A 13,602-nucleotide genomic window follows, 5' to 3' on the forward strand; every position below is an offset into this window, starting at 1 on the left:
GCTTGAACTCACGAACTATGAGATCATGACCTGTGCTGAAATCAAGAGTCAGATGCTTAACTGACTAAGTCACCCAGGTGCCCCAAACTTAAGAATTTTTTTTAATACTGTTAACGTGAAAACGATAGGGAAAGCATATATGATATGATATATGATATGATAGCAGAAAATTATTGTCAAAACATTTGCTCAACACCTTTAGGATAGGAGTTACATACTCAGCGGTCTCAAATTCTGTTCATATGCTAACCTGAAAGTCTGACCCTTAAACAGTTACCTCTGCTTTAATGGAACCCTGGGATTCAGAACTACACCCAAAGGAAGCTTAAGGCCAGTAAACGTCATAGTCTTAAACATTACCATTTCCCATATGGAGTGTTTTTTTGAAAAACCTATCACATTTTTGGTTTTGTCCTATGCTATTCCTAAGGTACTATTCCTGAATTATGTATCCAACTGATAATCATTTCTCATTTCCAAATCACTCCTTTATTTTCCAGTTATCTGGAAAATATATACTGAATTAACTAGTATGCTTTCCACTTTGATCCAAATGCAGAAAAAAGAACACGACTCTTAATTCTTTCAAATAATTTGTGAATTTTTTTAAAAAAACTTTGTTTTGCTGTATAAGATTAAGTATGAACAAAGACAAAAAAAAAGACACAAAAGTTACAACAAACACTTTGATTGTGAAAGCAACCTATATGCCTTAAGGGTCCTATCTTTGTCCCTTCAAAACCCCAACATCCTCTCAAAGCTGAGGCCTTGCGAGGCTTACGACCCATTTCCGAATTTCCTTCCTCAAATGTATTAAAACCTACTAACTCTCCTTACAATACTCCAGTCCCTCCATTCCAAAAGCCGGATGGTTCTTATAGACTAGTTCGGGATCTCAGAATCACCTGAGGCCGTTGGCCCCAATCCATATACCCTCCTCTCCACCACGCCACCCTCACCATGTACTTCACGGACTCGGATCTTAAGAACACATTCTTCACTATTCCCATCTCTTCAGAATTCCAAGACCTTTTCACCTCCACCTAGACTGACCCCAACACCCAACACTCCCAACAGTTAACTTGGACAGCTCTCCAGCAGGGTTTTAGGGATAGACCCCAACTCTTTGGACAAGCTCTGGCATCAGATCTAACCTCTCCCTCCCAAAAAGTACTCTTTTTCACAATGGCCAGCTGACCAGCATCTTCCTCTTTTCTCCCTCCAAAGTGTACAGCAGGTTTTTCTTTTCCTTTGAAAATAAATTGACTTTAACAGCAAGGTAGATAGTAGGATCCTAGCAGGTGCCTGAGAAGAGTTTAGTGAAGGGACGGTTGGCAGAGGAAGGGGATCTGCAGAGGAAGGGGCGGCACCCAGGGCTAGCGACAGGGAAGCCACCACTAAGCCCAGGTGTGAAGGGGCACTGGGAAGCAGCAGTTACCGGGAACGCGGAGAGCAGCCAGACGGAAGCCGCAGTCTCTGACAGAAGGCACAGCAAACTGCAGTGGAAGCAGGGAGGGAATGAGGCTGGGGGGAGGGGGACATGACAGAACAGAGAATAACAGTGCCTCACCTCTGTTAAAGGCAACAAGAAGCCACAGGGCAAAGGAACCCACTGGCGAAGGTGTCCTCTGAGGCAGAGTCAAGAGTGGATTTGGAGAGACAAAAGGAAAACACCCAGCAGACAGTAGGGAAGACTTCTTAGTCAAGTTTGCAAGCTCTAATTTGTAGGGAAAGTGACGAATAAATATGGAGTCCTGTTTAAAATTTCAATGAGATATTTTTTTTGGCCTCAAGCTTTTTCTCTGTTGGGGGCATGATCGGCCAAGGGCCCAGCTCTACAAAGCCACATTAAGGGCAAAATAACAACTCTTACTTCTCTAAAAAAGACGTCTGCGGGGGTCAGGTTGGATGGGATTTCGCAGTCCCTCTTATTTAAAGCAATCATTATTGCTGTGTTCACGAGCTCAGAGAGCCTCGAGTGGTAGTTCTTGAGAACGATGGCGGCTGATAACTTTTCGGCATGCTCACAGAGCAACAGGCGAGTTGCCATGGGCATCCCTCGAACTGCAAAAGTGCCAAGACGTCCAAATAAGCCAACCTGGTGAAAACACAAACACATGTTCTTAGAAAGCATTTACAGTAACGTACAAAGTAATGCAGTCTTATCTGCCCCAGAAGCACACTGGGTACAGAGCCACTGGCCTCATCTGCCCCCAAAAAAGTACCTCAGCTACCTCTCCTTTTTGCTGTTTTGAACACGAACACACACACACACACACACACACACACACACACACACACACACACCACACACACACATACACACACACCCTTCAGCCAGAGCTGTGAGCACCTATAAGAAAGGGCAGATGGTTCCTCTTCTGAGATTAGGGCCATTCCATCACTCCATCTTATTTCTTACTTATGGTTATGAAAATTGTAAAATTGCTCTTTTCTACATAACTTCCCTACATTCAAGATCCTCAGGAACTAGACACTCAGCAGTTTCCATCTTCAGCACCTGATTCCCAGAACCTTAAAGCCATGGGGAGGGTGGGAGAGTCTTTAATCCTGTGCACCATCTACCTCTGGTCTGCCTGATGCCTGTTTCAGGCGTTGCTAGGTTCCAGGACTTCTAAGCTTTCTCATTTGATGAAGCGTTACATCCCAACTAGGAAGCCAAGAGACATCTAAATACTGAATACTCTTCCACATTTTAAGTGTGATCTATTTCATTAACAAAGTGACTTGGTTTTTATATGCTGAGGTTTATTTTAAATAAAGTACAGAGAAAACAAAAATAAACAGTAACCCAAATCCCCAGGGAATTCCTATGGACAGACGTGATGAATGCACATGGTTAACAAAAAAAAATTTTGGGGGGTGCCTGGGTGGCTCAGTCGGTTAAGCGTCCAACTTCGGTTCAGGTCATGATCTCACGGCTTGTGAGTTCGAGCCCCGTGTCGGGCTCTGTGCTGACAGCTCAGAGCCTGGAGCCTCTTCAGATTCTGGGGTTTTCTCTCTCTCTCTGCCCCTCCCCCGCTCACACTCTGCCTCTCAAAAATAAACATTAAAAAAAATTTTTGTTTTAAGAAAAGAAAAAAAATTAAGAAAAAAATTTTTTTTCTGAATTAGATTTATTACAACGAGCTCAAAAAAACAATGAGGAATCTACCTTTTGCTAAATGGTTTTCTGCAAATACCCCATGAGGTTAGTCTTCTTTTTTTTTTTTTTTAAAGTATAAAGACAGCCCTGCAGTGTGTAAAAGGAAACCCAGGGCGGAAGGCTGCTTCCCACAAAATAGAATCATTTAGGAGCATCAGCAGTCAAGACAAGAAGAACAAGAGGTAATTACAGTGAAAAGCCAAAACAACTTGTGCCTTGGCAAGACTTGGTTTTGTAAACAAACTTGGTTTACAAGTGCATGTCAAGGGGTGCCTGGGTGGCTCAGTCAGTTAAGCATCAGACTTCAGTTCAGGTCATGATCTCGCCGATCGGAGTTTGAGCCCCGCATCAGGCTCTGTGCTGACAGCTCAGAGCCTGGAGCCTGTTTCAGATTCTATGCCTCTCTCTGTCCTCCCCTCCCCTGCTTGCACTCTGTCTCTGTCTCTGTCTCTCTCTCTCTCAAAAATAAACATTAAAAAATTTTTTTTAAAAACACAAAAACAAGCACATGTCAAGAACAAACACTCCAACATCAGCCAACTGAAAACAAAAGACAAAAGATGACATTCATGCGTCTTTTTCCTTTTTCTCTGTGTAAAAATGCTCTTTCCTCCCTTTTTCTAAATGGGAGAAGATGGTTTCTACACTGGGAATGACCATGGAAATGCTGTGTGTCCAGGGTGCTGCCGGCACCTCTCACTGCCTGCCTCTGCGAGCAGAGAACCTGGGCAACGAGAGGACGGACATGACCTCTCTTGGCTGGAGAACCATTTCTTGCCACTTTGCTGCCAAATTCACTCATTAAACTGCTTAAAGAAAAGCCACACCCTTACTTCTGAGAACGTACAGCAATCATACATAAAGACACATCGACTAAGAGGACAGCGCCCAAGAACCCTTCCTTCAGAGAATGCAACCAAAAGAGAGTGGGTGTGATAAACCAGGGCCATAAGGAAGGATAATACTGTAGGTTGGACCTCAAGGCTCTCAGGAACATTCTCTACCATCCCAAATGAATAGCAAAGTCAGGAAAGACGGCGTGAAGCTCTAACCCATGGAAGAGAACAATACAAAATATATAACAAAGGGTTCTCTTCCCAACATGCTCCTCCCCTTAAGGCTCAACTAACAGCGCAGGTGTGGGTCACCACTCCGGAAATCTCTCCACCACACTGTCCACGGTGAAAGCAGAGAGCCTGACTTGCACATGGTTAGGAAACTTAATAGCGTGGAGAGGTACAAGTCCCCCGCCCATTCCCTACTGGACCTGCAGTTGTTTCCTTCATATCTTTATATGCTTTTGTGGCATTTCTACTCTGGAAGACATTTTGGTTTCTGTAACACAAAGGAGTCACATTATATATGTTGTTCAGCACCTTGTTTTGCTTTTTAGTTTTTTTAAATTGTTTATTTATTTTTGAGAGACACACACAAGAGTACAAGTGGGGGAGGGGCAGACAGAGAGGGAGACACAGAATCTGAAGCAGGCTCCCGGGTCTGAGCTGTCGGTACAGAGCCCAATGTGGGGCTCGAACCTACGAATGGGGAGATCGTGACGTGAGCTGAAGTCGGACGCTTAACCAACCGAGCCACCCAGGGGCCCCTGTACCTTGTTTTGACAGCATCTTATTTTTCACAACACACTTAGATATTCATTTTTTTTCTTTTTACCCATTATTTTTAGTGACCGTGGAACAGGTCACTGAATCAATCTGTCTTAATTTATTCAACCTGTTCACCTGGCTATTTTAAAATAAGAATTCCATTGTCCTTTCTGATTTGAATTCCCTTCTTGGCTCCCTCACAAATACCGCAAATGTAGTTTTTACATGAGGGCGTTCTGCTCGTCTGCTTCTATTTGCCTCAGTGCAGCAGCACGGCCAGTGAAGTGGTAACGACACAGTAACGTCACTCAAGCCACACAGCAAAGAGGAGCACGTTAACTCCCCGCTTCCAAGGTTCTCTGCACTATGTGTGAGGATATATGCTTCCCTCAACACCGGAAACCCAGAGGCAAAGATACTGTCCTGAGGCCCGGATACTAATTCTCCTCCCCTTTGGAATGAGATACGGCCTTGTTGGTGTTGAATCTGGCCCGAGGAGGAGAGCCTTATGTTCAGAATTATTTCCTTAGATACAAGTATCTGGTTACACGTTTTTCCTGATTATGAATATAAATTAATAATAAGCGTTAATAAGGTAACGCAAGTATAAACACATAGCCGGAATGGGATTTTTAGATCCAGCTAGACACTACCTTGCAATGCACACTGCTTCCAAGAGCGCAGTGACTCCAGCAGGAGTCTGAAGCCCAGGGAGGCTGTGCCAAAAGAGGCGGTAACTGCTCCTGCCCCCTGGCTCCCTCCCCCTCTGATCAGTCAGTGTGTCCTCGGTGTGGCATGTTAAGGCATGAACTCCTTCCATCCCAGTATGACACCTTCCTGCCACGTGACCGCCACTCCTCCCGTCAAGAGGTATAATCCACTTCTCAATCCTTTTCATCTGGGCTGGCCTGGTGACTTGCTTTGACCAATGTCACTTTGGTGGAAGTAACACGATGTGACATCTAAGGTAAGACCTGAGCAAGACCACAGCTTCTAAGTTCATCCCCGGTGAGTGCTGCCCCGAGACCACAGGAAGCCAGTCCAGGCGAAAGGAGGACTGGAGACTAAATGGAGAAGAACCAAGTGGCCCAACTGACGGCCAGTTGTCCGTCAGGCGAGAGAAGCCTGGGGACCTTCCAGCCCAGCCTACCCTAAATGCAGTTCAAGGCGTGGTACCGGCCAAAATCAACAGAAATGTCGCCCAGGTACCCTAAAGAACTGCTTTAATCCACCACCTTTTGAGGATTTGGGGGTGGTTTGTTAGGTACTAATAGTTAACTAATAGTTAATTAGTACACTTGACCAAACAATTATATCAGGAGAAAATGTTGTATTTTCCCCATTAATCTGCAGTCCACCTAAACCCCTAAAAAAAAAAAAGAGAGACAGAGAGACAGAGAGACAGAGAGAGAGAGCGACTTAAATGGAGTTCTCTTGCCAAGACAATAAAAGTAGTCAGGAGCCAAACCATGCATTATAATGAAGCAGAATGTGGAATTAAGAACAATCAAGCTATTTCTGGAATCATAAGAGAGCCACTCTCCACCAAATGGTGATTTAAATTTAAGTTAATTAAAATTAAATTAAAGACAAATGTAGTTCCTCAGCTGTATCAGTCATATTTCAAGTGCTCGGCAGCTGCCTGTGACTAGTGACTACCGAAGACCACAGATACAGAACATTCCCGTCACCACAGGAAGTTCTACTGAGACAGCATCAGAATCTCTTTAATGTCAAGGCATTACTGATTTTGGAAAAAGTAAGCAAAAGTGGGATTGAATTTCTTCATGTGGATATATACAATATGCGTGGAAGCCACTACTGATCAACAAAGCAGAGGTGGATGATTCTGCATAACAATTCTGTCTAGCAGCAAATTTTAATATTCTAATTTTAGACCCAATATAAACGGGAATACTCCTGAAAGAAAACACTTTAAACAGGGAATTGATTCTAATGGCACTTCAAAATTAAAAGCCCATGTATCAAAATCTGTCATCACCTTAATATGGTTCGGTCTTTTTAATAATACAAAGTCAATTCGTGAAAACCTAAGTTTACATAAAAGCACACAACAGATCTGAATGAAAGGCGGGACATCACAGAAAGTGATAAGAAAAACTGAAACATTTCTGCTGAAAGACACTATTTTTCTTCTTTTCACCCTGTTTTCAATGCACTATTTATACTTGAATACCTCGCCCCCGTCACCCCCCCCAGCCCTGGAATTACTTACTTTTAAGTCAGCAAAGAAAATGAAAACACTGGTCATGTCCCCACCCAATGAAACATCTCACAATAAGCAAGGATCTCCCATTGCCTTAGAGCTGACAAAAGACACAGGGTCCTGGCCATCCCTGTTCACAGCGACTAGATGCTTACTTGGTGAATAAAGTCCATAAGGAAAGAATGGGCTTTCATTTTGTCTTCTAGCTGGTGAAGAATAATCAGCGACGTATTGCTAAACCCAGGTGCTTCTGTTGAAACACAATAACAAAATTTAAACACATAATATACTGGGTTTACAATAACTACTGCTATTAAAATAAAATCTATACAAAATAAACTTATACAAAATCTATACAAAAAAATCTATACAAAATAAAACCAAAAAAAATCTATACAAAAGGAAACCACCAATCTTTCAATGCAATTATTTGTAACATTACCCAAGAATTTAAAAAATTTAGAGGGAAATTTTGGGAGTTTGATACATTTTATAGTGTATTTATTCAAAACACAAAAACATTAAGCTAACAATAGCTTAATCATTTATATCATTCTAAGCTCGACAGATCAAAATAAAGTCAAAGAAAAAAGGTAAGCACTGAAGTTTCCTTCCGAAACCTCTAATAAGGCTTAGCAAACTTGCTAAGTAAGAAATAAGGGAGAGAAATGGAGGTTTGAGACAGTTTGCTGGGACGCGGCAGTAGAAGTCTAAGAGGGATGGTCCCCCAGGGCAGGGAGGAAAACCCTGGGCCGAATGTCAAGACACGCCCACTTCTATACACTGAGATTTGCTCAATGCAGCTCTTAGGAAAATGTATACCTTCTATTAGGCAAATACAGTGATTATGCCAGAATTATCATTTAATTTGGGGGCTAACAAGCAGGTGTCAAAGGGGCACCTGCGTGGCTCAGTCGGTTAAGTGTCCAACTTCAGGTCAGGTCACGATCTGGCAGTTCGTGAGTCTGAGCCCCGCATCAGGCTCTGCACTGACAGAGTGAAGCCTGCTCAGAATTCTCTCTCTGCCCCGTCCTGCTTGCGCACACTCTTTCAAAATAAATGAATAAACTTTAAAAAATATATACGTATATATAAAAAATATATATGTATACAAAATATACATATACGTGTATATATATACACATATATACATATATATACACACACACACACGCACACAGATGCCAAATGCTTACCTATGCTACCAATTTTTTAGAAATAAAATGTGAGAGGAAGCTAAGTAGGGCTAATCTGCTTCAGGTAGAACAAGCAAGATTTGCTCTGATATTCCTTCAGTTTTTATTAGGCAGATCTGTTCTGAGCCCTTTCCAAAATCTACTATAAGGTAAATTACAACCTTTTAAAACATAATAAATTAATAACTGTTTTAAAAACTAAAAAAGACATGCTTCAAGAGATGCTTAAAAAAGGAACCAGAATATTCTCAACACAGATCACTCATAATATGAAAAGAAGTTGTCACCCTCAGGGACAGACTCAGCCCATCGTGGGTCTGAGGCCGGGTAGTCATCCACCAGGTCCACGCTGATTTGGGTAACAGCTCTGTCTAGTTCACAGTCGGAATCCAAGTCAGAGTGGGAGGAAAAGAGCTCATCAACCATCATTTGAGCATGACTCAGATCTTTTCTGAAATAAAATGGGAACATAGAAGTATTAAAGGAGGCAAACATTTTCAAAATTCACCACATAAACATTAATTGGGAAACTCCCGTATTTTAGCCCAAAGTTAATAACATTATTAAAACATTAAAACAACATTATTAAAAGTTAACAACATTTGTTTAAAAGGGACACGAGGGGCGCCTGGCTGGCTCTGTCGGTTATATGTCTGACTCTTGATTTCGGCTCAGGTCATGGCCTCATGGGTCGTGAGTTTGAGCCCCACGTCTGGCTCTGCCCTGGCAGTGCAGAGCCTGCTTGAGATTCTCTGTCTCCCTCTCTCTCTCCTCCACCCCGCTTGCTCTCTCTTTCTCTCTCGAAACAAACATTAAAAACATAAATAAAAGAGAGACACCTATTATGCATTTATTAGTTCAACAAATATATGTTGAGTACTTACAACACACCAGGGACTGGAGGCAGAAAGACAAGACACTGAGAACACACTCCAAGGCTTCATAGAGGATACGGTATCACAAGGAGCCGGAGAGTTAAACAAGCAGTCACACGTACCCCATGACAAAGAAAGGGGAGCGCTACAGAACACACCGAAGGGAAACCAAAACCGTCCAAGGGGCAGGGAAAACCTCCCGGAGGAAGGCATGAATAAGCAGAGGCCTGTAGCCAAGGAAGAAGAGCAGCGAGGCCAAGGGACTATGAGGAAGGGCACACGGTGGCAAAGAGAGCACACCTCACCCCCATGAGCAGGAATGTCTGCATCTTAGGAAAGAACTGAGGCCACGGGGAGGAGGAGAACACCCAGAGGGGAGAGCCTGCTAGATGATGAGGGGGCACATGAGCAGAGAGATGACCAGCCAGAGACCCCAAAATGTGGGCAAGTCTAGCCTGGGTGGCTGGCAGCTGATCACAGACAGCGAGTCCACATGAGCCCAACCCCTGAACAGCCAGACTGCACAATCATGAGCTATGTTAAATAAGCTGCTAAGTTCTCGGGTGATTTTGTACAGAACAAAACCCAATGAATAGGCCAAGTCTCACTTCTTTATAACATCGCTAAACCTCTGTATGCAACTTATTTGCCTTCACAGTATACATAAAACATGTTTGCAAGAGGTCTTCCATGATCACCATTTTTTTTAAAACTTTTTTTCTAAATATTTATTTAGTTTTGAGAGTGAGAGAGACAGAGCATGAGCAGGGGAGGGACAGAGAGAGAGGGAGACACAGAACCCGAAGCACGCTCCAGGCTCTGAGCTGTCAGAACAGAGCCCGACGTGAGGCTCCAACTCACAAACCGCGAGATCATGACCTGAGCTGAAGTCACTCAACCGACTGAGCCACCCAGGCGCCCCCCACGATCACCATTTTTAACAGCACGTTGTTATCCATTAAGCGGAGAGGGTATGTCACACCACGTTTTTTCCTAGACCAGCTGGAAGCCTCTTGTGCCTACCAAGTTCACAGTAAGTTTGGTAAAGCACCGAAGCTCAGAAAAACATCTGCTCCTTGGTGGCAGCATTCTTCCAACTTGCTCACCAGTCAACAAATAAGGAATGCACGTCAGTAAAATGTGTGCTCAGACATCAACTAAGCCATAATTTAAAAAACTTTTCATACCTGCAGTATTGCAGAAAAGCAGCTTTTAACACTTTAGTTTTATCTTCCTGGGCTATGGTTTCATTCTTTGTAGAAGCCTCAAAAACCATACTCTGTCAAATAAAAAACTGTAATTTAGAGGTGAAGGTATCAGAATATTCTAAATTACTGGAATTTAGAATAGAAACTGGACCCACCTATGACAGCAACAACACAGATGCACAAACTGTTTACCATACACTTTATACCAGTGGTTTATATACTTAAGACATTGAAACAAGATAAAATGGGCCAAATGGTCAACAAAAATCTTATCAAAATGGTATATATAACCAAAGCAGTCTTGGAAAAGAAAAAATTGGAAGTATCACAATCCTAGTTATCAAGTTATGCTACAAAGCTGTAGTAATCAGGGGCGCCTGGGTGGCTCAGTCGGTTGAGTGTCCGACTTTAGCTCAGGCCACGATCTCACAGTTCGTGGCTTCGAGCCCTGCATCGGGCTCTGTGCTGACAGCTCGAAGCCTGGAGCCTGGAGCCTGCTTCAGATTCTGTGTCCCCCCCGCCCCCCCCCCGACCCCTCTCTCTCTGCCCCTCCCCTGCTCACACTCTGTCTCTCTCTCTCTCAAAAATAAACATTTAAAAAAAAATTACAAAGCTGTAGTAATCAAAACAGTATGGTACTGGCACAAAAACAGGCACACAGATCTATGGAACAGAATAGACAGCCCAGAAGTAAATGCACAATTATATGATCAATTTATCTTTGACAAAGGAGGCAAGAATATGCATGGGAAAAAGTCTAACAAATGGTGATGGGAAAACTGGACAGCTACATGCAAAAGAATGAAACTGGACTACTTTCTTATACTAAACACAAAAAGAAACTCAAAATTTGATTAAGGACCTAAACGTGAGACCTGAAACAATAAAAATCCTAGAAGAGAGCACAGGCAGTAATTTCTCTGACATCCACATTTCTCTAGATATGTACGCTGAGGCCAAGGTAACAAAAGCAAAAATAAACTATTGGGACTAACTCAAAAAGCTTCTGCACAACAAATGAAACAATAAAACTAAAAGACAACCTACTAAACGGAAGACATTTGCAAATGACGTATCTGACAAAGGGTTACTATTCACAATATATAAAGAACTGATATAACACCCAAAACCAAACAACTCAATTAAAAAATGAGCAGAAGAGGGGCGCCTGGGTGGCGCAGTCGGTTAAGCGTCCGACTTCAGCCAGGTCACGATCTCGCGGTCCGTGAGTTCGAGCCCCGCGTCAGGCTCTGGGCTGATGGCTCGGAGCCTGGAGCCTGTTTCCGATTCTGTGTCTCCCTCTCTCTCTGCCCCTCCCCCGTTCATGCTCTGTCTCTCTCTGTCCCCAAAAAAATAAATAAAAAACGCTGAAAAAAAAAAAAATTAAAAAAAAAAAATTAAAAAAAAAAAATGAGCGGAAGACATGAACAGACATTTCTTCAAAGACACACAGATGGCCAACAGATGCATGAAAAGATGCTCAACATCACTCATCATCAGAGAAATGCTAATCAAAACCACACTGAGATATAACCTCACACCTGTCAGAATGGCTAAAATCAAAAACAAGAAACGACAAGTGTTGGCAAGGATGTGGACAAAAAAGGGACCCCCGTGCCCTGTTGGTAGGGATGCAAACTGGTGCAGCCACTGTACAAAGTAGTATGGAGACTCCTCAAAAAGTTAAAAGTACAACTACCCTGGAGTGCCTGGCTGGCTCAGTTAAGTGTCTGACTCTCAATTTCGGCTCAGGTCATGATCTCACGGTTCGTGGGATGGAGCCCTGAGTCTGGCTCTGCACTGGGTGTGGAGCCTGCTGAAGATCTGCCTCTCCTGCTGCCCCTCTCCCACTCACACGCACACTTGGAGATCTACCCTTCAATCCAGCAATCACACTACTGGATATTTACCAAAAGAATACAAAACACTAATTCAAAAACGTATATGAACTCCTATGTTTAGTTCAGCATTACTTAAAAGAGCCAAATTATGGGAGCAGCCCAAGTGTCCATCAACAGATGAATGGATAAAGAAGATGTATACACACACACACACACACACACACACACACACACACACACACACACTGGGATATTACTCAGCCATAAAAATGAATGAATATTTGCAATTTACAACAACATGGATGGATCTAGGAAGTATAATGCTAAATGAAGTCAGTCAGAGAAAAACAAATACCATATGATTTCACTCACGTGGAGGAAACAAAACAAACGAACAAAGAAAAAAAAGAGACAAAGTGAAAAATAGACTCGACAACTACAGAGAACAAACTGGTGGTAACCAGAGGAGAGGTGAGTGGGGGGACGGGTAAAACAGGTGAAGGGGATTAAGAGCACATTTATCATAAGGAGCACTGAGTAATGTATAGAATTACTGAATCACTACATTGTATACCTGGAACTAATGTAACACTTTATGTTAACTATCCTGGAATAAAAATAAAAATAAAGAATATGAATTGACTCATACGATTTTTTTTTTTTAAAAAGATATATATAACTCAGGGACTATATTGTGAGTAAAACTATCTGGGGGTTTCATCATAAGCCACACAACCTTTCATAGGTTTGCTCGTACACAGTTCACCACAATGTATATTACTAACAATAACAGTTGATTTCAGGCTTAAACAGGGATTTAGAAAAATTTTAAAGAAGTAGAATGCTCTAAGATAGCTTCAGAACATAAGGCAGTATTACAAAACCACAAGGCTACAAAAGAATAAAAGTAAAAAAATTGTTACTTCCCGTTGAAACTACCAAGTCATTCCAATTTCGAATTACAGAAATAGTCTATATATTTCACATTCTATTCAAATGGAAATTGCCCCACATGATATTAATTTAGTCTTCTGTAAAAGAATGATACAAATCTACAGATCAGGGTATTCCGTGTTTCAAGACAGAAAAAAAACTGATGATTTGTATCCCACTCTCCCTTTCAATATAATCCCACAATAGCAGGAAGCACAACCACCCAAACATCTGTGATTCCAACTACAACGCATGGCGATGGAAAAACCAGAAGGAAAGGCAGATGACAGAGCAGAGAGGACACAAAGCAAATCGGTGTGGGTGGTGCAGGGACAGATCCTGGTGGGGATCTGTGGACAATGAAAAGAAAAATTCCAAGGTGATCATAGACACAGAATTTCTAGAGATTTGACTATGGGGAAAACCATACTGAAAGGCACTTAAACCGCTGCTGGAGGCTGTTAGAAGATGGGCCAGATACTAAAGAATGAAAGCAAATACAAAATTAGTCCATCAAAAACTCCAAGAATCACATAAAATTGAATAACGAAG

At 42.3% G+C, this 13,602-nt stretch overlaps 1 protein-coding gene across 3 annotated transcripts in view; it reads right to left on the reverse strand.

Annotated features, from left to right (window-relative positions):
- Positions 1-13,602, reverse strand: part of NUP133 (nucleoporin 133) — a 56,885-nt gene that overhangs the window by 22,549 nt on the left and 20,734 nt on the right. For all 3 annotated transcript variants that reach the window (XM_058696089.1, XM_058696090.1, XM_058696088.1), the window contains exons 12-15: positions 10,256-10,347; positions 8,481-8,644; positions 7,153-7,247; positions 1,874-2,098 (exon numbers count right to left, since the gene is read on the reverse strand). In XM_058696089.1, the coding sequence (XP_058552072.1) occupies positions 1,874-2,098; positions 7,153-7,247; positions 8,481-8,644; positions 10,256-10,347 (576 nt within the window). The remainder of the gene's footprint in view (positions 1-1,873; positions 2,099-7,152; positions 7,248-8,480; positions 8,645-10,255; positions 10,348-13,602) is intronic.

This window comes from Neofelis nebulosa, chromosome 13, assembly GCF_028018385.1.
Source record: "Neofelis nebulosa isolate mNeoNeb1 chromosome 13, mNeoNeb1.pri, whole genome shotgun sequence".
Taxonomy (NCBI): domain Eukaryota; kingdom Metazoa; phylum Chordata; class Mammalia; order Carnivora; family Felidae; genus Neofelis; species Neofelis nebulosa.